The sequence below is a fragment of the Haemaphysalis longicornis genome, unplaced genomic scaffold, assembly GCF_048455015.1.
Source record: "Haemaphysalis longicornis isolate Haplotype H1 unplaced genomic scaffold, Haemaphysalis longicornis Haplotype H1 scaffold_2, whole genome shotgun sequence".
NCBI classification, from domain to species: Eukaryota; Metazoa; Arthropoda; class Arachnida; order Ixodida; family Ixodidae; genus Haemaphysalis; species Haemaphysalis longicornis.
Genome location: NW_027526295.1, coordinates 269,828,769 through 269,854,507, shown reverse-complemented (window position 1 = coordinate 269,854,507; position 25,739 = coordinate 269,828,769). Strand labels below are relative to the sequence as shown.

General features: G+C 48.1%; 1 protein-coding gene across 2 annotated transcripts in view; it reads left to right on the top strand.

Annotated features, from left to right (window-relative positions):
• Sf3b1 (splicing factor 3b subunit 1) overlaps positions 1-25,739 on the top strand; it is a 43,442-nt gene that overhangs the window by 4,640 nt on the left and 13,063 nt on the right. The window contains exons 4-12 of one of the 2 annotated variants that reach the window (XM_077700636.1): positions 30-147; positions 6,678-6,751; positions 9,370-9,460; positions 13,267-13,349; positions 13,905-14,148; positions 15,266-15,552; positions 16,490-17,854; positions 20,569-20,790; positions 22,060-22,653. In XM_077700636.1, the coding sequence (XP_077556762.1) occupies positions 30-147; positions 6,678-6,751; positions 9,370-9,460; positions 13,267-13,349; positions 13,905-14,148; positions 15,266-15,552; positions 16,490-17,854; positions 20,569-20,790; positions 22,060-22,653 (3,078 nt within the window). Of the gene's footprint in view, positions 1-29; positions 148-4,064; positions 4,146-6,677; positions 6,752-9,369; positions 9,461-13,266; positions 13,350-13,904; positions 14,149-15,265; positions 15,553-16,489; positions 17,855-20,568; positions 20,791-22,059; positions 22,654-25,739 lie in introns of those variants that run through there. The other variant, XM_077700637.1, reaches the window with a different exon arrangement.

The following is a 25,739-nucleotide window of genomic DNA, read 5'->3' as shown; positions in this document are numbered from 1 at the left end:
TTTACATCTCTTTCCCCTTGTTTTGGCAGGACTATGACCCGTTTGCGGACCGCCGGGTGCCTCGCATTGCTGACCGTGAGGACCAGTATCGAGCACAGCGCCGGAAGCTCATGATCTCACCAGAACGGGTGGACCCTTTTGCTGACGGTACGGTCTCGGTGAAGCTGTTTGAGTCAGTGCTCTGTTGCTCGGGCCTCGTTTTTGACCACGCGACAACCTCTGGGCAAATGGTGGGCCTCCTGTTCGGCATGAGGCATTTGTACTGAAAGCTCCCGCCCTGCACGTGACTACTGTGCATATCTTGCTGGAGGGGGTTTTAGTTTTGCACAACTTTTTTTGGATCAGTTGTTGCCTGAAACTACTATAGATGACATTGGATGTGGGTTAAAGACGTACAATGAAGTACAGCTTATTGCACATGCATTTTCACTAGGATGAAAGAATAGTATTGTCCTAAGCACGGTTTTGTGCAACAGTAACTTTAGAGTGACAAGTTTTCTTATGCGCCTTTGTGATTACTTGGTCTGCTGTTCATGGTTACTTGAGCTTAGTTTTAAGGTTAAAAAAATTTAAAGCTTGTAGTCAGCCTTGTTTTTAATTTTTGTCTCATGTTTTAACTTGACTCAAACTAAGGCGAATGGGAAATGTAGCATTTGGATGCTGCATTGATTGGGGTATTACCTCAAGTTACCAATGAATATGAAATGTATGCTGCGTCATGAGTTTATAATTTGCCGAAGCATAGCCCGAACATTTACAACGTATATGACTATCAGCAAAGGTGTCAGTCGTGTGAGGGAGAGCAGGTGTGCAGTCATGCCTTTTGTGTGCCCTGGCCCAGTGTTTGCCTGGAGGTACTGTGACTGTTTGCATGATAAAGTATGGGTTTTGTGCACGTGGTTTAGGTTGCAAAGGCAATTAATTGTGCAGCAGTTTGCACAGTCCACAAGGCATCTTGCTTACTCAAGGCTGCCAGATGTAATCCTTGCAGTTTTGTTGCTTGGCAGGCTTATATTTTTTAAATACTTGGGTGAAGCTTGTGCGAGGCATTTACAGTTACAGCAGCATCGAAATGTGGGGATTTCTGCCATAGGGCATGGCGAAATTGGGGCGGTTATACTTTCCCGCAGACAGAATCTAAGAATTCAAACTTTATGAGTGCAGTATTGGCCTAATGTGCCATTTGCTTACCGGACGGGATGTAAGATTTCGGCATGAACTTAATGGGGGACTCTTATTGGTCGTGGCCTGCGTAAGGCAGTGGTTCCTTAACCCTTTGCGACACGCGTTAGAATGTAGCCGTCAGAAAAATTTCTTATTCCCTGTGTATGCTTTTGATAACAAAATTTCACTTAAAAACCATAAACAACTTGATCTCATAAGTAATTAATATAATAGGTCGTGACCTAATCGTAAACATGCCATCTTAAACGCGACCACCGTTGCCTAACCATTGGTACAATAGAAAACATATAAACATTATTGTGATCTGTAGCCCGTGTACATTATGGTAATAGCTTCAATTTTGCTTTGATAAACGTTTTAACTAGGCAGAAAACAAAACCAAGAACAGCTACTTGATGCACTGTAGAATGCCGCCATATTGCTCTCTTGTTTTGGTAAAGCCTTGGTGGATGGTAAAGGCGCAGCATTCACGAAATGGCAGCACCGTTCCGTAGAGTGGGAAATGTGAATGCTGGCTGAGCGGTTCAAGTGAGGATGACGACGATTGTAACTCACACAAATGCTCTTCAAAGTTGCGTGCACAATTGTACACGCCGTGTCGCAAAGGTATAAGAATGATTAACTGTTTCCACTTGCAACTGCAGGCTTGAATAGGTGTGTAAAAGTGTGGGCCGGCTTTGTCCCCACTTTTCTTGCTTCCCCATATCCGTGGGCAGCCTTGTGTGGGCAATTGTGCCGGGACCAGAAAGGGCATGGTGTTGGGGGAAGGGTCATTGAGAGGGAAAGGCACTGAAGCGGGTCGGGGGAGTGGGCGACCGCGCGCCTGCATACGCTGCCTTCACTAATGCCTGTCGTTCAATTTTTTCCCTCCTCTTCAAGCAACGGCAGCGGCACACACTGTTTCCTTCTGGGGCCAAGCTGTGTTTTTTGAGGAGTGATTCTCCCTAAACAGTGGAACAACCTTTTAGAAAGTTGAGAATGTGTAAAGCAGAGTAGCCGTTATCTAGCGTAGCTCGAATGTACTTGACTTGTGCTCCTAGTGAAGCTTGGGCCTTGCACTGCTGTCACTACAAGAAAAAAATACCTTTACGCTCTTTCAGTACTTCCTCTTTTTCGTGTCTGTCTTAAAGGGGCCATGCACACAAAATACAAGTTTGTTTGTTCGAAAGATTTTATGTTTTATAGTGCCCCCAGCGCTTGTTCGGCAGCAAACGGTACCTTATTCACTGATAATCAAGTTAGGTTTTGATTCTCCTACCAAATCGTGTGTTTTTGTGACGTCTGCCATGAAGTCACAAAGGAGGGTATTAAACAAACTTCCAGTGCATCATTAGGCTCTGCAGCCTTGCTTACTGTCAGTCCACCCAGATGGCGCTACCATACCGAACCGCCTGTTGTCCGCTTTTGCTTTGTTTTTGACCATATTTGCACCTGGCTTGTTTTTGTTACGGTAGAAAGTAATCGTTTTGGGAGACGTGGGGTATGCTCGACAAACAGGGTCATGTAAGTCAACGTCGCTTACTCCAAAGCAGCGGACTAACAGCAGTGCGCATCGGTACTTCTATGTTTACGTCTGTTTTCGGAACTTTCATTGTATACCTCCATTCTTGCGGCTGTAAAATGAATATGCAAAGTGCAAATAGCTCGTTCAGCAAGCTTATAAGCCCTGCCTAATTTGAGTTTGCTTTTGCCGGCCTTGGCCAATCGCACAGCTGGGCATATGACATCATAGGTTGTGCTGTGGGAAATGAGCTAGTGGGTCGCATGCCCATTCCTTTTTTCCCTAATTATATAGCTTATCTGAGCGAAGTGTGCTTTAAAAGTGGTGTCAGTATGGTTCTAACGAGGCAATCTTTCGAATGAACTAAACTTGTGTTTTGTCTGCATGGCCGCTTTAAGTAGTAAGTTGCTGGTAGTTGTCCTGTTACTACAGTCTATTAAGTCTAACTTCACTAATACGCCAAATACCAGAATACCAAATGAGTGAGAAGTATCCCTTTCCTTTTTAGATACAAATTTGGAAAAAATAAATTGCAGAAGTGATGAGCTAACTGAAGTTCATTGTGAACCTAATTGGCCTAAGAGTATGATGTGATCATGAAACTGTGAAAGCTAATGAATGGCACCGATAGGCAGGGAAATTCTATTGGCCCCATGAAGTTATTGAAGGTAAATAGTTATTGCTTCCCAGCATGTGGAAACTTTTAAAGTAGTGGTTGCTACAAAGGCTGTTGGTAACACTAGTAACAAGGTAAATGCTTTCATTAGAACTTCAGTTGCTGAATTTTTTTTCTTGTTGACAGTAGGAAGTAGTTGACACCCAGAATAATGCATTTTGTACAAACCAAATACCACATGCATTCATGAAAAGGCCTCACTGTAACGGTTTTTCTTGTCGTTTGTAACTCTTGTATAGCACAGGAATAATAGAAGGAAAAAATTGTCCTTTGTCCCCAAGTTCGTGCAACATTAAAGCTCCGTGCTTTCCTTCTCAATTTGGAATGCTTTGCAGTGCCCAAGTGGAAAAATGATTTGTGAGACACGGTACTGGAGTAGCAGTTCCCGAGCAGGTTCTCGTAGTTGGTGTTTGCAGTGATGGAAGTGTCAGAGTGAGGTGTTCACAACTAGAGAGAGAGAGAGGAAAAGGAGGAGAGGTGGGGGGCAGCCTTTGTGACCTGAGTGTTTGTCCCTTCTCTGCCAGGAGTGCCGCAGCAAGTGTGGGCTTCTCAGGTAAAGTATCCGTCGGAGGTTGTTGGTGATTGGCTGCCCCCCCAGTTGTTGGCGTGCCGTCGCACGGTGGCGGTATCTCGCGTGTGTGTGTGTGTGTGTGTTTGCCGGGGGGGCATGCGCGGTGGGGAGGCACTAATGAGCCGAGGTATTTTTAGGCTCTGCTCCTTGATTGCTCCAGCGACGCTTGTTTAGAGGATGACCTGGCCAGAGCTGGCAGCCAGGGGCCACACGTACGTATGCTGCCCCCCGGGGCACTGGCCCAGCGCGTCCCTCCTGGGGGAGGGGAGCGCCTGCTCTGTAACACAAAGCAATTGGCGCAACGCCCAAGGGGGGGGGGGGGGGGGGGTGCCAAATAGATAAGGCATTGCATCAAATGGAAAGGCAAGGCGATGTTGGGGGATGACGATGGGTCTACCAGTGGCAGGAAGAAATGAACTGCAAAGAAATGCTGAGGCATTTAAAACCTTTCGCCTGCGGCAAATGGAGGGTATGTCTTCAATGGGATGCTCTGGGGGGAGAAAAAGGGTTGCATTTTACTGCAGTATCTTGCATAAAATGTCTGGCTAAGTTTTACTGTCCTTGTTTATGTTACATTTCTGCTTAAGTGACATCTCCAAAGGAGGTCCTGTGAAGAGGAGGAGGAAGCTGTGTAGTGGGGGGTTACGTCACTCCTCCACTAAGCACATCCTCCACTGAAGACGTACCTTCCCTCTGCCAAACACATTCTGGGTGCGAATGATCTAGGAGAATGAGCGATCATGCCAAGGGAGGGCACATAATGGTCCCAGTTTTGCTTGGCTGCACTTCTGTATCTGCTGTTGTGGGCAGATTTCTCGGAGGCGTGTGTTTGCGCTAAAATCTCTTGCCGCTCATCCAGTCAGCCCTTACTTGTGTGAGTGGTTTAGTGCTGTTCAGAAGCACACGGCAGCACTGAACTCAAATATCGCAATTAAGGCAGATGCGTCCTGGAAACCTTGGTCCACAGCAGTGCTTTAGATAACTGATAACTTCCGTATTCAAGCACGTGCGCTGTGTGCTTCTTATGGGGGAAGTCAGTTCTAAGGATGCAGTTTTAACTTCAGAGCAACAGCACATTTTTGTTATAACTGCGGTACTGTTGCTAGTAGGACATACCACTTTCATTTCCGAAATCTAAGATGTTCCTTGCACTAACTGCACTGCACTGCACTTTGGTGGTCCTTTTGTGTTCTTGTACCAACTTACAGGCTTCTGCTCATACCTTTTCTCACTTTTCTTTCTATTATTATTATTATGGTGGTTGGGACAGTTTGGTAGCTGTGCGTCACCGACATGCTCAATACAGCAAAACCTCCATGGTGAAATCATGACTGGCTTAAATTTTATCGCTATAACAACACGGAAAATTCACCAGCTGTAGGGAATTCCATTCAGTGAGCCAGATTTTGGGTGAACATTCTCTTGTGCCAATGTGGATGAAATGAATCCTCAAGAAAATTTATTATGAAGACGTGGTCCCATGGAATCTCTGAATCTCGTTTTTACTCATTTACAATTTATCCCACATTTAACCGCTGAAACTACTCTTAACAGTTAGGAGTAGTTGTCAATCAACAATCAATCGTCAACAGTAATTGTCAATCAGTTTCATGCTTTGAAAATGAATTATTTAACATTGTCACTTCTGCATCCGTTTTGCTGGAATGGGTTTGTGAAAGTGGTGATGAAGTGTGACCCTAATGTGAATTCCCATGAACGTGATTTGGACTATCCTAGGGGCAGATGCAAAGTCAACATGCCCAGAAAAGCTGCTCATTATACGGTTAAACATCATAGCCGATGACACTGGTGGCCGTTTTTACACCTGTCCATGTAAAATTCTTTTGTCAACTATTGAGGTTTTGCTGTAACTGGTTTTGTTCCTTCCCCTGGCGGTGTGTGTTAGTGCATGCTAAGAACTATTTCTTTATCTTCACTGTGGTTGCTTGCACCCTTGGCTACATATCTTTTTTTCTTTTTAAGCTGCCCTTTCTGCTTTCCTCTCCTCCTCTTGAACCCTTATTCTGCTTTGTTTTACGGGTAATTTTGGCTGCATGATAGCAATGCAGCTTCTACAGGGCCCAGAGTTAGGGCCATCTAGGTAGAAATGTGTTAATTTTAGAACCTTAGAACATGAGAAAGGGGAAGAGTCTGTCACTTTAAAACTTATGACCAAGCCTCTGAATTGTCTAGCTGTTGTTGTGATACCTTGAAGCTCTGCCACCCTTGTCTTGTTAAGAGGGACTCGAGAAAGACCAGGCTGGTGGTGTAATGTTAGCCTCATTTAGGGTTGAAACATGGGTGAGAAGTTTAGGGGGTAATTGCATTTGAAATTATCCCCTAAACTTTGGGTTCTTAGTGGGTGCCCATACTCTTGGGGTGTTGTGGTATATGGGAGTGTGTGCCATAGTAGTCCCTTAGCATCACTGTAGCTAGGTCGCGGCTGCTGACGTACCCCAGGGTGGGGTGTCTGGGCTGGTGCCCCCATGGGCTGGCTTTTTTGTTCTTTTTGCTGTGCTTTTATTTGGTCTCATGTGCTCCTAATGATGAGTAGAGATTGTTCTACATGTTCTCTTTTCTCGGGGGGAGGGAACTGTAAGGGAAGGGCGTAAAGGGGGAAAAGGAGAGTCTCTCTCAAAGTGTACGGTGTGGGGAGGTACCGCGGACGTGCGGGGGGCTGAGTCGCGGCCACAGTGGGAGCTGACGGCACAGGCTGCCCCCTTCTGCTCTTTTCCCTGGTGCAGGCGGGAAGACGCCAGACATGAAGTCCCGAACTTACACAGTGATCATGCAAGAGCAGGCACTGACCAAAGATCAGGTGAGCCCGCCCACCAGAGCGTCCTCCTCTCCTGGACTAGGATGTCCAAGTAGGGTAGAATGACGGCGCTTCTTATTAGCCTTGCAAAGGGTGTTCCAGAATGTGTGTGTGCGTGTGTGTAAAGCCTTTTGTTTGGGAGCACTCTGCTGTAACATTGTCATCGAAGGCTGTAATTCTTGCGCTGCTTACAAAATTTATTTTATTTATTTATTCATTCACTAATTCATTTCAGTGGAGGCTGTGCAGCAGTTTAAATAAAACCATGGGAAGCCTCTTTGCCGCCATATTCCAACTCCCTCCTCCACTCGAGCTTCCAGTCAAGGAGATCCTTGAAAGCGATTTTCGCATGTAAAGACATTGTGGCTAATTCCACTCTACTGAGTCAAGGAAACACATGAAGTGGAGGACAGACAACCCTAAGTGTTACTGAATAGTTTGCTAAAGACACTTAGCCCTTTCTGGTCTGTTGTCGGGGCCCTGCCTGAAAACACAACACTGCTGTTGTGGTCCACTGTTGGGGTATGCACAACCTGGGTGTTCAAGGTTATGCTTTGCAGTTTTTCTAACTGCGATGCGCCCACATTCCTTGTATACATGATGCACCATCTTTTGAGGTAGAAGTGAACTTCGCTGAAGTGTTCTTTTTTGCACTAGGGCGCAGCACAATGTTAAGGAAGGGCCGTCTGGGTTGCAGAGCGTTTTATGTGCACGCTATTCGCGAGTAGCACGGCTGCTTTCTCATTGCGTGCGTTCCACGGTAGTGCACTTAGCAAAAGCAATGATGATTTCAGTGAGGAAGAGAATTGTGTGCTTCTATCAGTTAGTGATAACAGTGATTCGACAGAAGCGAGTGATGAAAACCACTATGGCAGTGGAGACGGCACCATGCGGATCATTACTCTCAGCTATGCATTTTGTCGAAAGACAGTGAAATGGTGGTGGAAACTTTTTTCCTGGTATCTACAGGTTTCCATTGTCAATAGTTTTATTTGGAGGTGCACACAGCTGCGGAATCATGGTGAGAAAGAGAAGCGAAACCTGCAGTACCGCCGCAACCTCACCCAACAGCTAGACCCGCCGCGGTGGCTCAGTGGCTAAGGCGTTGTGCTGCTGAGCACGAGGTCGCGGGTTCGATTCCCGGCTGCAGCGGCCGCTTTTCTGATGGAGGCGAAAAGCAAACGAGATTTCGGCGCACGTTAAAGATCCCCAGGTGGTCAAAATTAATCCGGAGCCCTCCACTACGGCGCGCCTCATCGCCTGAGTTGCGTCGGCGCGTTAAACCCCCACAATCAATCAATCAATCCCCAACAGCTAGTGGGTGATCTGGGGACTTGAGCCATTTCATCTCCCCAGGCTGAAGCAGCAAGGACTGTGCTGTTTGTAGTGATAGAAAAACAAGAGGAGGCAGGAGGGAAACTGTGTTTCTCTGCAAAACCTGCAGTAGCAACCCTGGCCTGCACCCAGGAGAATTTTACGCATTGCTCATATATCGTTAAAGGGGTTGTGAGCAGAGTGCGGGAGAAAAAATGATATCCTGTGAGTTTTTCTCGGACAATTTGGGTTTTTCTTTGCAGTGCCAGAAACTGGTGAAATAGTTCCGTAACGGAACGGCTGGAAAGTGGGCAAAAGTTACGGTCTGCAAAGGGTCAAGTAGGGATGTGCGAATATCGAATAGTAGCTTCCGGATCGATTATCAAATTGCTTATCGAATTGAATTAGGAAAAAGAAAGCTGAATATCGGATATTCTTATTCCCTGGCTGTGATTTTCCTACGGTTATTGTGCAAAAGCTGAAGCTTCTTCGCATGTTTGGGAGTCGTGACGTTCTTTTTACGACCCAAGGAATACGCACATTTCAACGCTCATTGGCAGCAGTCCATTCGCCAAACCACTATAAGGTGGTGCTCCAAGACTCCGGAGCGAGCACGATTTGCATTTGAAGAACGACTTGCACTAGAGCTGCTGTACTGTAATCATAGGCAACGACTAGACAGTGCCTTGTAACTCCAAAGCGGGCACTTCGCAGGCTGAATAGCATGACATAAAAGCATGGCACAACCACAATCGCAGACCACGATAAGGCTCTTTTTTGGAAGCGCATGGCGAGCGTGAAGCGTGAACAATACGTCGCGGAATGAAGGCTTTCACTAGAGTGACGGAGATATGGCTTGCACTGACCGCAAATGGATTCAACAAAGGAGTAGTAAAAGTATCATCCCCGGTCTAGAACGTAAGCAAACAAAAAACACATGCATAAGCATACACCAACTAACTGCATGCAAGAGAAATAGAACCTTTTTCGTTGTTAAATTAACGGAGGTGGCGTCAAAAACGCAACAAAGGCAGCTGCGATTGCTTTACTGGAAGCTCATGTAAACATGCGGCCATAGAAGTGAATATTCGAGTATTTGCACACCCCTACACTTAAACTTCTCAGTTGTCCCAAATGCAGGCGTCGTTTTTATTATTGGTCGGCGTACAGCAATTCTCAGTGCTACTTTTGAGATGGTGGCTGTTACTTATTGTTGAGCTTTGTTCTCGTGTATTACCATTTTATCTTCGCACATGTTCCTGTCTAGTTTTGGCTTTCAGTGCCTAAAACCAAGCTTTCCCTTTTAGGCCGAGCTGCGTCGCAAACTGGCCGACAAAGCCAAGGCCGGAGAATTGCAGACAGTGCCTGCCAATGGAGAAGTCAAGCAAGCAGCACCTGGTGAGTGGAGCGTTCACAAGTTTTACGTGCAGGTGTTGTGGTCGCAATGTCCAGTGAAGCACAGCACGCAATTTCAAAGGGGGTTGCAGTTTGATGGAGTGTGGCACTTACTTGTCATTGGAGTGACTACACTGAACGCAGTCTTGTTATTTCTAGATTTTCTAGATTTATAGATTTTTTCAAAGCTTTCGACCGGGTACCTCACCACAGATTGCTAATCAAACTTACACAACTTAATATCCACCCTCTTGTATGGGTGGATATTTGCATGGGTTAAAGATTTTCTGTCATCAAGGGTCCAATTCACATCTGCTAACAACATTAATTATTCTTTTGGTCGAGTACACTCTGGTGTTCCACAAGACAGTGTCCTGGGCCCCTTACTTTTTCTAATTTTTATCAATGATTTACCAAATGGTGTTTCTTCGGGGATCAGGCTATTTACCGATGACTGTGTTCCGCTCGGGTAATGTCGCTGAATAATTCTAAAACTAAACTTATGTCCTTTACAAACCAAGCATCTCACATTCAAACTTCCTATTCCTTAAGGGGGGACGCGGCTTTCAACTTCGGAAAAATGACCAAAACATCGTTTTTTTGAAACCCACATATTCGGCTTCTATGTTTCCTATTCTGTGCGTCTGCAAAGTTTTTACGCTGAAAAGCGTCGCAAAGTGGCATAAAAAAATACTTTTGTCAGGCGCGGTGACAAACTATCAGCGCAAAAGGGCGAAAAAACGGCAATTTTCGGAGCGCTCTATCTCCGCAACGGTGCCACCGGGCGCGGCCATTTTGATATGGTTAGATCGGCCGAGCGATCGTCTTTCCGGTTCCGCTCGTCTCTTTTATCTTCGTTTATTCGCAGACGCACAAACGGCAGAAAACAAATGACGCACAAACGAAGCTAGAAATAGATGCTGAAGCGCTATTGGTCCTCCGGTCGAGGCCCAGAACAACGACCCTCCTGATTGGATGTCGCGGGCGCAACGCAAGATGGCGGCCGCCTGAGCTGCGTAGCGAGCGGTTTGAGTTCATTTTCGCCGCTTCGCTCGGCCGAGTTTCTGTTCAATCTGTGGTATTCAACACGGACGTTATCGCGATGGGAATGCCAGAGATAACGAGCCAGATTACGGGAAGTTGTGTGGCTCGAAAGGTGGAGGTCATCGAACGCTTCGTGGTGCGCGTGACTCTACCGTCGCCAGACCCCGGAGGGTGACGCGGTGTGCGCGCTTGCGATAGCGGTTCGTGAAGTGAACATTTAGTCGGATTTGCGATGTTTACACGCTTAGTTATTGCTGTGTTTTGACTGTGGGCTCGCTAGCCTTGAGAAAGAAACGGTCGACGCGTCAAACGCTGCGGCGCGCACGGCATAGCCGACGCGCATTGGAGCATCACATGACTGGGCAACCGGTTACGATTGAACGCCAGTAGTTGTAATTAATGCCTGCGACGTTAGTTTTAATCTTAAAAGCGACCTGACCAGCCATATCAAGTATAATCAAAGCTCGATATGTCGCGGTAAGCGTGCGCTGCGATGCGCGCGAGCCATATCGCCTTTCTTGCGCAACGTTTCCCGTGCACTTGTAATTTTCATGCAAACAGGTTTGAGTTAGTAATATAGGAATAAAAATATGCTCTCTGCGTTAAAAATGTACGTTACTGTGGCAGCATTTAACAGTGATTTTTTTAGGGAAATTATTGATACCATTGCTCAGGGCATACTGGCTGTGCTGCGAGAAATATTGGATGCCTTGAATGTCAAAAGTAGTAAAAAAATATGCTCTTGCATTGAAGTTGGGAGTTATGCAGAATACTCTACCAAGCTTCAAAGTAGCTCATTTTCAACCTTGTGGTATGCAAACTTTTGGCAATGAACACCTGCACTATGAGTACTAAGTTGCTGTGCCAGGCAAGATAAAACATTAAAAAAAGCCAAAAATGTTCAAATTTAAGTAAAAAAAATGCTTAACTTGTTGCCATGGTGACAACACTGCAAAAGGAGGCTGTTCAGTGCGATACAGCCAACCAGCTAACCTACTTTGCATTGAAAGCCCATTGAAACCCATCTCCCCTCCGTTTGGTTTGCAAAGGGGGGTATGTACTCTTCACGGAGGAGCTGAAAATGATGTTTTCTGGAAAGAGAAAGGCTGAAAAGGCACTCCAATTTCAAGGCAAGGCCTTCCAGATGCCCCATGTTCAAAAGGACATGAAAGGCTACAACCGTGACGACTTTTGATATGTGAAACCTATGTTGCAACTTCGGAAGCCGTTTTCTCAAAACAGTTTTTTTTGCCACCTGTGTCGCTTGTCCCAGGGATTTCTTCGTGACCGCTGGGTCTATTTTGATTCCGTTTCTTGCATTACATTCATTGATGAACTGTTCAGGTCGTGACACTTTTGGTTTTCCAGATTTGTTTTTTGTGATTTTTTTATTCAACTAATCGTTCACAGTTGACATGCCTGTTACACATTAACCTCTAAAAAAATGAAAACTAAAAAACATTGTGTTGTAAAAAAAAAATTCTAGAACTGTCACGACCTCGTCCATTCATTTGGGAATGCAAAGCACTTCGAACAAGTTTTCTATCGTGTTTTATAAGCCGCTCAAGCTCGGTACAAGCGGAACAGAAAGAATATTTCATACATAAAAAAGTTATCAAAATATTAACTTCAAATTTTTATGGTGTTATCACAGAAGCATTTCCAGTTGCTGTGCCAATTTTCATCAAAATTCACAAAGAAATAAAAAAGTTGATTTTGAAAGCCACGTCCCCCCTTAAATAACACAACTGTTGAGCTAGTAGACACTCACAAGTACCTGGGACTTAACCTGCACTGTGACCTAACATGGAATCATCATATCAACATCATTCTTGCATCCGCCAACTACTCATTGGGTTTTTTAAAGCACAGACTAAAACATGCTCCATCTAACCTCCGCAAACTTGCAGACACAACTGTCATCAGACCTAAAATTGAATACGCCTCTGCCATTTAGGACCCTGACGAAGCATACTTAGTTGACCAAATTGAAGCCCTTCAAAATCATGCCATTCGTTTCATCTTTTCAGATTATTCACGTCATACCTGCGTCACGGCTCTAAAACTTCGCGCATCTTTACCTATCCTATCACATCGGTGTAAACTATCATGTTTATCATTGTTTCATGAACTGTACCATCACTCTTCACTTCATCCTGATTTCTTTTCTTCAACACCGATACTAAAAAGTGCTTTTGTACGTCTGTCTAAGAGTCCTCCAGATTTTTTGTTTGTTTTCCTTCTTTCTTGCTTCCTTTTTTTTTTTTTTTTTTTTGTTTGCCTCGCACCGGCTTGTAATTACTTGTTTGCCTATTAACGTGCTGTTAGTACTCTTTTTTTATTCGCTTCCAATGTATCCTGCCCCCTATGTAATACCCTCCTAGTGAAGGCCTTTAGAATAATTTTTGAATGAATAAATAAACACTGTAAAGAAGGTTGCTGGGGCTGGTAATGTACGCAGTTGTGCACGGAAGCGGCTTTTCCAATCTGGGTCTTGATTTGCATCTGCTTGAAGTTTAACGTCGACGCATCTGTTTAGGCAAAATCAGGCCAGCAAACTCTTGGTGTATTTCTAACAACACACTACTCTCTGCCCCGTGTGTGCACTATTTGGCAAATTGCTCGTTATTTTGGTGGTAGGGTAGAGTAAGGTACCCTAACACACAATATACTTTAACCTAGGAAACAATTTACGCATAATTTTACTAGGGCAGTTTTTGCGGCGTTATAACAGTAGCTCTGCACATATTCTTTTCACTTTGCAGCCAAGCGCAGGCGTTGGGACCAGGCTGGAGATGAAACACCTCAGACTCCTGCCAAAAAGAAGTCCAGCTGGGATGCTGCTGAGGTAGGGGCATGCCTGACCTCTTGATGTGTGGCTGGGCCAACATTTTGCTGCCCGTCTTGTCTCAGTGAGAGGAGTCAGTCATGGCTGTCCTTGTTCCTTTTTGTCGCAGAAATTTTCTATTTTTAACCGTCTGAAAACTGGACTAAATTGTGCCTCGTGTACGAGACCAGAGTTCGTTTTGTCATAATTATTTCACAGTGATATTTTTCCGTATCGGAGTGCCTGTATAGTGTTTCTTCTTATTTTTCTCCCTACTAGGGATATATTTGAAATGAAGCACGGGTTTTGGAGTAAAATAATAAAAAGTATGGTATGCTTTCCATACTTTGTGCCACCCCTTAGTAAGAAGTAATAATGTTGTGTGGTGTGCCGTCATCTGGCAAAAGCCGTTGCACAGCACTGGGACGCAAGTACCGCAAAGAAAGACATGACTTCAGGTATCTTCTTCGGGGGAAGTTATGGAAGGCTCCTCTCGAGAGCAGTGTTTTTGTAACAGCTTGGCGTGCCAGACCACAAGTGCGTGTGCTGGTGGTGACCTCGTCCTTCTTTGTGCAGTCGGCGCACACCCCGTCGCAAGCCCGCTGGGATGAGACCCCTGGCCGAGCAAAGGGCTCGGAGACCCCCGGTGCCACGCCCGGCTACTCCAGCACCCGCATGTGGGACCCGACACCGGCACACGCCACGCCAGGCCATGCCACTCCCGGCCACGAGACACCCGGTGGCACACAGAAGGGAGCCGCACCGGGAACCCCCAGTGCCCGCCGGAACCGCTGGGATGAGACGCCCAAGACGGAGAGAGGTGGGTGGGTGCCACCCACAAGGGAGCGGGAGAGGCATCGCAATTTATCTGTTTCATGTGGAGGTGCCCTTTGGGTCGAAAGTTGGGCCGAAAGTTGACCCAAAGGTTGAGGATGCGAAATGTACTAAAAATACCACGTGACCACAAGAGGCTTGGCAGCGTGAAGGAAGCACACCAGCCATGTATTGGAAGTCATTAATCAATGGTCAGTGGTGTGCCCCAGATGCCTGCTTCCGGCTGATTGAATGCCTGCAGGTGCCTTCCTCTTGAGGAGCTGCTGGAACGGCAGTTTTGCTGGTGTCTTCTGGTTATGCCACATGCCCGTTTTTACCTCGGCCACCCCAGAGAGGCCTAGCCATGTATACATGTCAAGGCTTTTGCCTTCACGTCTCCTAGATTTTTTTTTTTCCCCCTTTCCATCCAAATCGCCATGTTGTGCATATTCGAGGGAGGAGGTTGTTTTAATGTCTTTTGAGGTGGCAAGGCATGTAGGGTGCGTGCATCGGGAGCACTGTTTGGATCGTGTTTTGGTTTGAGCCTTCCACAGCTGAGTTAGTGTGCCGACACAGCTCAGTGTGCTGAGGTGGGCGGAGAGTTGTGCAGTCTCAGGCCACACATTGACCACTCTTATGAGTGGGCTGTTCTCATGGTCTTCTGTTGACTTTTGCAAAGAAACCAAAAAATTGACTAGAAATGGGCTAACATCTGATAAGTTTCCAAGGTTTCGTTGAGCTTTGACTTGGGGCAGTGCACTGCCTCGGCATTGTCATGACTTTTTCCTTTTCAGTTTTGTACTGCACTGTTGCTGTGAGGTTGTTTTTCTTCTTCTTCTTCTTCTTCTTTGCTACGTTTAATCTCTTTGGAGCTTTAGGGTTGCCACATGCAGCCTCACCATTATACTGGTTCATGACATAGCAATTAGGCCATTTGCTCCTTATTACTCCATTAACGATTAACCATTAATCCTTATTAACCATTTTGTTCCTTATTTATTACACTGCCATGAAGGATTAGGTTGCATGTGAGTGTGTTTTTCATCCAATTAGTTTTCGCTGCTAGCCATGAAGGCAGCGTGAAAAACTTAAATGTGGCTCCCCCCACCACTTGCCGTGCGCAGAGACCCCCGGCCACGGCAGCGGCTGGGCCGAGACTCCCCGCACAGACCGGACGGGTGGGGCGGACCTGATCCAGGACACGCCCACGCCCAGCGCGTCGAAGCGGCGCTCCCGGTGGGACGAGACGCCTTCGTCGCAGATGGGCAACCAGACCCCGCAGACGCCCTCGGCCATGACCCCCTCGTCCACCATGACCCCCTCGGGGGTGACCCCCACGGGGGCCAAGGCCATGGCCATGGCCACCCCCACCCCGGGCCACATCATGGCCATGACGCCCGAGCAGCTGCAGGTGAGACTTCGTAGCACACGCGCTCTTAGGAACAGTTCTGGCAGTCTGCATGTCTAAGCTACAGCCGCCACTTGCGTCAAAAGTGTGTCATAATTTACAGCGAAATCTAGTGGATGTGTTTTTAAAGGGACCAAGAGGACAATGTGCCAATATTTATATTTTTAATTGTCATGTCAGAGTAATGGTCGTGCCAGTTTCAACGTAGACTTCGAACTTGTTAGCTAGATAGTATGAAAATAGATAAAGAAACGCTGTTCACCAGCCACTTTCTTGAACAGCCTGTGTGAAGTCACACAGGGGCTAGTTCGGGTGATTGGTGGCCACCATTAAACACGATGCCTCTGATTAATGACACCCTGTTGTTCTTGGTGCCTCAGCAATGATGTTGGCTGGAATTGTGTAGCAAAAAAATTTCAAGCTATGTCAATGTTTCCAGTCTTTCTTGGCTAAAAGCAACATGTTTTGGGGCTGGAATGAGATTGAGTGGTTTATCAAAAGCTAGTTCTTTCGAATTAATGTGTTTTGTCATCATGATCGTATGGTCCCTTTAGTCGCACTGCCAGAAAGAAGTTGCAGTCTTGTGTGTTAGGTCTGTATCCCATGAGTTACCCCCCGTCATGTCCAGTTGTCAAAAGTACTTAGTCACCCTAGTGCCTTAGGCCAGAGGTAATGCTATGGGAACAAAATGTGGTGACACAAATAACAAATAAGTGACACAAGTAAGTGACACAAATAAAACAAATAAGTGACACAAATAAGTCGAAACACTGAGCAGTTTAGGTCCTAGCTGCAGCTGAAACCAAAAGCAAGGAAAACATATCCCCTAATTCACGTGGTTATTGCATTGCAGTTTTACGTGAAGCGTTCAGCTAAATTCTGTGCCCCAAAATGATTGCGCAGAGCCAACTTCGTCAACGTTTGTTGTGCTTTTCTGCAGGCTTACCGCTGGGAGAGAGAGATTGACGAGCGGAATCGGCCGCTCACAGATGAGGAGCTCGATGCTATGTTCCCGCCCGGCTACAAAATCCTCCAGCCACCAGCCGGCTATGTCCCCATACGAACACCGGCACGCAAGCTGACAGCCACTCCCACTCCACTGGGAGGAGCGGGGCCTGGAGTGCCAGGAGGGGGTCCGGGCTTCTTCTTCCAGAAGGAGGAGCCCGTGAAGCTGGCCGACAGTCAGCCCAAGGGCAACCTGCCGCCTCTGAAGCCGGAGGACTTGCAGTACTTTGACAAGCTCCTCGCTGAGGTGGACGAGGAGCTGCTGAGCCCCGAGGAGCAGAAAGAGCGCAAGATCATGAAACTGCTGCTCAAGATCAAAAACGGCACACCGCCCATGCGCAAGGCAGCCCTCCGGCAGATCACAGACAAGGCCCGGGAGCTGGGAGCCGGCGCTCTCTTCAACCAGATCCTGCCCCTGCTCATGTCGCCTACGCTCGAGGACCAAGAACGCCACCTCCTCGTCAAAGTCATTGATCGCGTCCTGTACAAACTCGACGACCTTGTCCGCCCGTACGTGCACAAGATCCTGGTCGTCATCGAGCCCCTCCTCATCGATGAGGACTACTATGCCCGTGTAGAGGGCCGTGAGATCATCTCCAACCTCGCCAAGGCCGCCGGCCTGGCCACCATGATCTCCACCATGAGGCCCGACATTGACAACATTGACGAGTACGTCCGAAACACGACGGCCCGTGCCTTTGCAGTCGTCGCATCGGCGCTGGGCATCCCTGCGCTGCTGCCTTTCCTCAAGGCCGTGTGCCGCAGCAAGAAGTCGTGGCAGGCGCGCCACACAGGCATCAAGATTGTCCAGCAGATCGCCATCCTCATGGGGTGCGCCATCCTGCCCCACTTGCGGGCCCTGGTCGAGATCATTGAGCACGGCCTCGTTGACGAACAGCAGAAGGTGCGGACAATTACGGCCCTGGCCCTCGCCGCCCTCGCCGAGGCTGCCACCCCCTACGGCATCGAGTCCTTTGACTCGGTCCTCAAACCCCTCTGGAAGGGTATCCGTACGCACAGAGGCAAAGGTTTGGCGGCCTTTCTCAAGGCCATTGGCTACCTCATCCCGTTGATGGACGCCGAGTACGCCAACTACTATACGAGGGAAGTGATGCTGATCCTCATCCGAGAGTTCCAGTCTCCGGACGAGGAGATGAAGAAGATTGTGCTGAAGGTGGTGAAGCAGTGCTGTGCCACGGATGGTGTGGAGCCCCAGTACATCAAGGAGGAAGTGCTGCCCCACTTCTTCAAGCACTTCTGGAACCACCGCATGGCCCTGGACAGGCGCAACTACCGGCAGGTCAGTGTTCGCCACTTCTGCAGTTTAACTGGCACCTGGTTTGTCATTGCTATTGCTTTCCAATTCAGGGGAAAAAAATTAATGGCATAATGATACAGTGGAACCCCAATAATACGACTTTCGATTGATTGATTGATAGGGTTTAACGCGCTGACGCAACGCAGGCGATGAGGCGCGCCGTAGTGGAATGCTCCATATTAATTTTGACCACTTGGGGATCTTTCACATGCGCCGAAATCTCGTACACACGGGCGTTATTGCTTTTCGCCTCCATCAGAAAAGCGGCCGCTGCGGCCGGGAATCGAACCCTGGTCCTCGTGCTCAGCAGCGCAACGCCTTTGCCACTGAGCCTCTGTGGCAGGTAATAATACGACTTTCAAGAGACCACGCGAAAGCATCGTATGATAGGCATATGGGTAAATGCCAGCCTAGTAGGTGGTCTCATGTGTCAGGTGGGCTAGAAGCTTATTTAAATTACTATATTTAGTGCATTCTCGCGTAGTTAGCGAACCCATAACTGAAATCCCAAGTCCCTTAACAAAATGCCTATTTTGTGTGCCCTTCTCCTCCTCCATAGTGTTTGTGCTCGCCCTCACACCCTACGCCTCGCGCACATGAGATAAGCTGGGAAGGCCGATATGGCTGAGCAATACGAGAGGGGAAAAGGCAAGAGAGTGGCCAAGGCCGGCGGCAAGAGTGGGGGGGGGTAAGCGGGCAGGGAAAGAGGAGTTCAATCATCACCGTGGGGTATCGTGTAATGTGTACGTACCGTTTTTACACGATTGTAAGTCGACTCGAATGTAGGTCGACCCCCCAAAATTGCATCTCAAAAAACAAAAAAAAAATGCGAACGCCGCCTAGAAAATCGTATCAAAAAGAGCTCTTTTGTCCCACACGGCGGCTCTTCATCCCATCCCACAGGAGCCGTGCGCTCGCGGCATGCGTGGTGGATGTTAAAAAAAGAAAAGCTTTTGTATAAGCATCTGGAATAACCACGCGCCGTGGGTTGAGCGGGAAGAACACATTCGCTGCGAGATGACAACCATCAAAGCAACCGGCAGCGGCCACTGCCACGCGATACCAAAACAAACAACATGGCGGCTGACGGAAGCGGCCGCACGCAATTTACTTTTGAGCGACTGACCTCCCACCATCGCGTTCGAAAGTGTACTGAACAATGTACTATATTTGTGGCTACGTTAGCGTCGCGCATTGAATCAATGGATTCGCTAATACCTTAGAGACAAACAAAACGCTTCTTTACGCGACGCGATTCGTGCGTGTCGGCGTTGCGCGGGCGATTTTTTCACACCCGCGACGACAATTCCGCGCACGCGGCAGCTTCTGCTTCTAAGTTCTACTGGTTCTACCTCGGTATGTCGCGTTACGACCGCGGCAGTGGGAGAAGCCTGACGACTTGCGACACTTTGAAAGCACTCGGGACAGCTAGCTGGTGCCGCCGGAGATGTTTAGGCACCACGGTGGCGGATATTTGATTGGCGCTTTCCCTAGCGGCGCGGATGATGCTTTGTAGTGTCGTTTTCAAACACATTATCAGCTCCTTTCCTGCACAAACGCCTTCATTTGTGCCTTCAGTGATATCAAGAGCGGTTAGAAGCGGTCGCTGGAGCTACACGCACCCCTTCGCGGCTGGTGACGCTGCCATGTTGCCGTCCCCGGTCGCGTAACGCGCAGCATGCGGGTGGTATTCGCGGCAGCGGCAGCGCAGCTGTGTCGTGCGCGGTGCGTTTTCGCGAGCAGAAAACGCCTCATGCAGTTCACACTTTAAACCATAACCATGGGAACGAGGGTGCAAAGCTGTCCTCACCTCGCAGCACCCCCAATTTCTCGTTTCTCTTTCCGTTGCTAAAGGTAGACGGTTCGATTTCGTTTCTAAGTCGACCCCCCAACATTGGATTGTCAAATTTGAAAAAAAAGGGTCGACCTACAATCGTGTAAATACAGTATTTTCACGTTCATGCATGGGCTCAATGGGAGCGTGGGCTCAATGCGTGGGCTCAATGGGTTAGCGCATTAGCTCTCTGCTGCCGCATGGGACCGTCGAAGGCTCCCGTGACCCGCCCACCAGTACCCGCCTGCTTGCTTGAGTCTGTTCAGCAAGTGGTCGGGCCTGCCACGGACTGTTTTATCTTTGCGGATCGCCAAATGTAGCCAAATGTAGCGCCAAATGTAGCGCCAAATGTAGGTTAAAAAAATAAAGGTCGGAACGAAGCGGCATAAAAGGTGGTAAAAGTGCCAGTTTACCTTCTGCCGGCGTCCGTTGCATGAAGTGGACCGACTACGCGCACCCAAGCGAGCGTTCTATAATCATATTTTAATGCCTTGTTTCTATGGGGAGGTTGCCGGGACTGCGGTGATCCTTCGTGGTCATCGCAAGACCATGTACGGAGCATAGGGGTTTCTCTGCAATTTGAAATGATTTGAAAAAACACTAGAGGTCAGGGTAACACTGGATCTTACAAATTGTAAGGCAAGTGTGACACTTAATTTCATTCAATGTGCTGGATCTCGTGTGATGTGTGGGGGTACCAAGAACGAACGCATTCACTTAGCCAACGTACATTATGCTGGGTGTATGTACAAGCTATGCTCGCAATGCGCACATGCAAGGATGTGAGCTGTACTCCCTGCTCTTCGTGACGCGTGCTCTCATGTTTTGCCCAACCAGACTGCTGCTTTCTCCGCTGTTGCAGTTGGTGGACACGACTGTGGAGATTGCCAACAAAGTCGGGGCCGCCGAGATAGTCAACCGGGTGGTGGACGACCTAAAGGACGAGAACGAGCAGTACCGCAAGATGGTCATGGAGACCATTGAGAAGATCCTGGGCAACCTGGGCGCCACCGACATCGACTCCCGGCTCGAAGAGCAGCTCATCGACGGCATTCTCTACGCCTACCAGGAACAGACCACAGAGGTTGGTTACTGTGTCGCTCGGGGGCTACTGAGTGTTCTTTCAATTAAGGGGTGGTATGAAAATGGGCACCCTCCTCTTTTATATTGATGGGCAACTTGTTGTTGTTGGCATTTCTCAACTTTGTTTTAATTCTTGCTTTGCTGAAGATCTTCTCTTGCTTATAGGTGGAGGAGGTAGCGCAGTAAACAAAAGAGCAGCAAACCATATGGCTGCTGCGTACTTGTGCTGTAAGGGATGCAGGTGTCCAGCTTTTGCAATGACAGAAAGGTCTTGGGTTCAAAGTGTTCATTTTCCTTCTCCAGCCAACCTATTGCAGCAGGTTTTTCATGCTAGCCATTGGGAAGTGCTGTCCTCATGGCACCTGTGCTTCTCTCCCAATGGAGCTGATGAGTTTGTGCATGTGAAGGGAAGTTGGAGGTCGTCTGGCACGAGGCTGCGCCTTGACGACGTTTCCAGCCCTGTCTTACACAAGCAAGGAGGGCACTGGCACCCCCGACTACTCACAGCTGCTGGTGCAGTTTTCCCACGCCTGTTGAACAGGCTTTGGTTGCGGCGAGAAAATGGCCACAGCAGCTGTGCTACAGAAGGGGACCCAGTGTCTGTCCGGCTTTACAAGCAAGGAAACCTTCCCGACAAAAAGCAGCCAGAGCTATCTGGGACGGCGCACCGCGTGCACCGATCCTCGTTCCCTCTGGTACATCCCCCCTCTCGCACAGCTCGAGGCAGTGGTGGAGAATGAAAAGGACCAGGGTGTAGAAAGGAAAATCTTGTGTTATGTGAGGTGTTTTACACTGCTTTTGTCCTTTCAGCTCCTCTTGCTCACTCAGAAACTGACAGTAATTGTTATAGCAGTCTGTTTGTAGAGTGTAGTCCAAAGTTCACCAAAAACTCGTCTGGTCTTGGCTTTGCTTGTAGAGGTTTGTGAGGCCCTTGCATTAAATCTGAAGTCCAAGTACAAAGCAATTTATAGTTGTTTATACCTGTAGTAACACATTGGAAAAAAAATGGCCACGATGTGTATCGTCAGTTATGTTGCACCAGTGCATAATTGAAAACCATAGCCGTGACCTGATTGGCAGTTTGGTCATTGTCATTTGCACTTTGGTCATGTTTGGCCTGCTGTCATTGTCCTAGCAGACAGCCCAAAATGGGAATTGTTATGGGCAATTAGTGAAAGCATATGGAATTTGGCCAGTCGTCGCAGCCTTTTTGAGGTGGGAAACATTGCTGGCATTGCGTTGACATGACGTCGTTCCTCCCTGACCGCAGGACATGGTGATGCTGAACGGGTTCGGCACGATAGTGAACGCGCTGGGCAAGCGGGTGAAGGCGTACTTGCCCCAGATCTGCGGCACGATCCTGTGGCGGCTGAACAACAAGTCGGCCAAGGTGCGGCAGCAGGCGGCCGACCTGATTTCGCGCATTGCCGTGGTCATGAAGACCTGCCAGGAGGAGAAGCTGATGGGCCACCTGGGGGTGGTGCTGTACGAGTACCTGGGGGAGGAGTACCCCGAGGTCCTGGGCTCCATCCTGGGCGCCCTCAAGGGCATCGTCAACGTCATCGGCATGCACAAGATGACGCCCCCCATCAAGGACCTGCTCCCCCGGCTCACGCCCATCCTCAAGAACCGGCACGAGAAGGTGCAGGAGAACTGCATCGACCTGGTGGGACGCATCGCCGACAGGGGCGCCGAGTACGTGCCGGCGCGAGAGTGGATGCGCATCTGCTTCGAGCTGCTCGAGCTGCTCAAGGCCCACAAGAAGGCCATCCGGCGAGCCACCGTCAACACCTTCGGCTACATCGCCAAGGCCATCGGCCCCCACGACGTCCTGGCCACCCTGCTCAACAACCTGCGCGTACAGGTGGGTGCCGGGGGGATCGAGGGGTTGCTTGCAAGCGAAGGCTGATTATTGGGCCTGCAGGGAAAACACTAGAGGGAGACACTACTCGAAAAAGTTGGGACTTCAAACTTGTTACAGTGTTGGCCATTTATAGTGTAACCGCTTATAGTGCGGGACCAGATACAATGAGAGTTTTCCTGGCCACCGGTAGGCCTTCCAACGAACTCAGTGCATAAGCATACTGCTTAACTTTTTTGTGACCGCGTAAAAATGGCCGATTTTGAGTGCTTCCAGGAAACTTGTTTTTTCTCTTGAGCTACTGGACAGTAGGTTATAGCTTTCTCTTTCAAACACATAACAGCAGTTTTGTGAAAGGTGTAATTGACAGTTCATTGGTCAACAAAGCAAAAAAAAAAAGAACAAACAAAAAAGAGCCTGAAAATTATTTTAGGGATTCTAAGATATACAAAATGTTTTGGCGTTCCTAAGCTACAATTCAATATACAGTCTACGCCCGTTACAACGGACCCTCTGAATCCGGAAAAAAACTGTCCTCTGTAGCCGAAGTATGCAGTATCTGACTGGGGGTGGGGGAGTATGAGCCCTAAACCCTAAAGTTGACCGATATTGCATATGCATAGTACATACACTTTGTTCTTTCTACACGCCTGCAGCACCTCTGCACAGTGTTCCCGCGAGGGCAAAGAATCGCGTAAACACCGTTTCCAAAGCTTAGCCCCGGCACTTCGAAAAGGCCTAGCGCATGCGGTCAAGCGTGTAAAGACGCATGACGAGCTGAGCAAATAAAGCAAGAATATAACTAGGCGCAATTATTAAGCAGCTATAAAACACCAGGCGTGGCCATCAGCATTAGCTAGGCTTTTTTAAATCCCCTCACGACAAGGTAGTTTTTCCCGAAACCGCTCGTCAAACAAATCGTATCGCTGCCTGACGTTCCCTCAAGGCAGCTTATACATTTTTAGCGATTTTAGTATGGTCATTGAAACAGCTGTAATGAAATAATCTGATGACGGTCAGCTGTAAAATTGAAAGTTAGACCTATAGTGAACTAGAATATAGTTAGACCAGTTGGACTGCGCACGGTTACTGGCAGACTGCACACAATGGATGGGGAAAGACCAGTTGGACTGCGCACGGTTACTGGCAGACTGCACACAATGGATGGGGAACAACCCCCCTACTCGAGGCATTTCTTACCTTTTTCACCGAACGGAACGGGAACGATGCATGCGTGGAAATAATAAAACCCGAACTTCACTTAACCCGAGTTTTTTATTACATAAAAAGACTGACGAGGGCAGAGTCGCCTCCGAGTGCACCACTTCGAGTATTCGATAGCCCTGTTTTCTACCCGCCGCGGTGGCTCAGTGGCTAAGGCGTTGCGCTGCTGAGCATGAGGTCGCGGGTTCGATTCCCGGCCGCGGCGGTCGCTTTTCTGATGGAGGCGAAAAGCAAAAACGCCCGTGTGTACGAGATTTCGGCGCACGATAAAGATCCCCAGGTGGTCAAAATTAATCCGGAGCCCTCCACTACGGAGCGCCTCATCGCCTACGTTGCGTCGGCGCGTTAAACCCTACAATAAAGAAAATATATAGCCCTGTTTTCTATCTCACCGGTGTCGCGTTTATCGGCAGTGGCCTTGTTCTTGACGATAAAGCAAACCGTCTGCTTAGACAGGCCTGTACTTCTGCCGATGTCGGCCTGTTTTTGCCCATGTTTGACGGTGTTAATTACGCTTAATTTATCCGACAGTGAAATCAGCTACCCTGCCGCTCATGCCACTGGTCGCACAAAAAAAAAATGCCACTGGCACTGGCTTGGCTTGGCTGCGCCAACGACCCGGCTGTCAGCAATGTTGCCAGACATAACAGTTTTCTTGCCAAAATAAACAAAGAAAAAGCACATCGGGTGCCGTCCCCGCGGAAGTCCGCTATAAACATTCAGTCGAAACAATTTTCGCCTAATATTTAGTCTGTTGTAGCCGATAGTCTGCTCTAGCCGGTTCCATTATGAGCGGAGTGGACTCCATTTAAAATGCATGGGGACCAAGCAAACCAACAGAAATGGTCTGTTGTAACCGAAAGTCCGTTGTTGCTGGATCCGCTGTAACGAGCGTAGACTGTATACGGTTGAATCCCGTTACAACGAAATTGACGGGACGTGCGAAAAATTTCGCTGGAGTGAAAATTCGTTGATGCGAAATCTGCCCCAGCACACCCCGGAAGGGCAGGAAAAATTGCCCCGTATATTTCCGCATCATTGGCGGCATAATACGGAAAGGGTGTGACGCGCAATAACATCGTGTTTATTCAGATAACAAACATACCAATGAATATTTTTTTTACCTGCATGCAAAGAGCATGTTGCAGTGGTAGGGTGGAATGCAGTCGCAAAATGTATTACTGTACAACAAGGTGTGTCAACCAAGCTGATCACTTGCAGATAGCTGCTAGGCCATCGGTAGCCCTCCTCTCGCTTGTGGCAGGAGCGGTGCCGTTGTCTTATCCTCTGACTGGGCGCGGCAACAGCGTGACCTTGGCAGGCAAGCCGCGCGTGCTTGCATTTAGCACAACCGTGCGCTCGCTACTCAGATAGGATGACGTGGGTTCAAGTCTAAACGCGAAAACATTATTTTTGCTTTTGATTTTGAAGAATTGTAGAAGGAAAACTGCAAGGACAGCTGGTCACAACGCATACATGAAGGTGCCGCGCCAGCAGCAGAGCACATTGGTGTGATTTCAACTGGATGCGAATTGGCTGTAGCTGTGGCTTGACGAACCGGGCCTGCACGTTATGTGAAGACAGCCAGCCACATCGTTATCACCAGCAAACAATGACGTCCACCTTTGTTTTGGGCGGTGGTGTTAGGCGCGCAGTGCACATTTTTGGTGAAAGCAAGCATCCTGAGTGTATAAAAAGTTAGATACATACCTGCCAACTCTCCCGAATTGTCCAGGAGACTCCCGAATTTTGACCTAATCTCCCGATTGTACAAAAGCTATCTCAAATCTCCCAAAAAGTAACCACCACAGTAGATTTTTTTTTTTTTTTTTTTAATATCTTGCATGTATGTCAGTCTTTCCTGC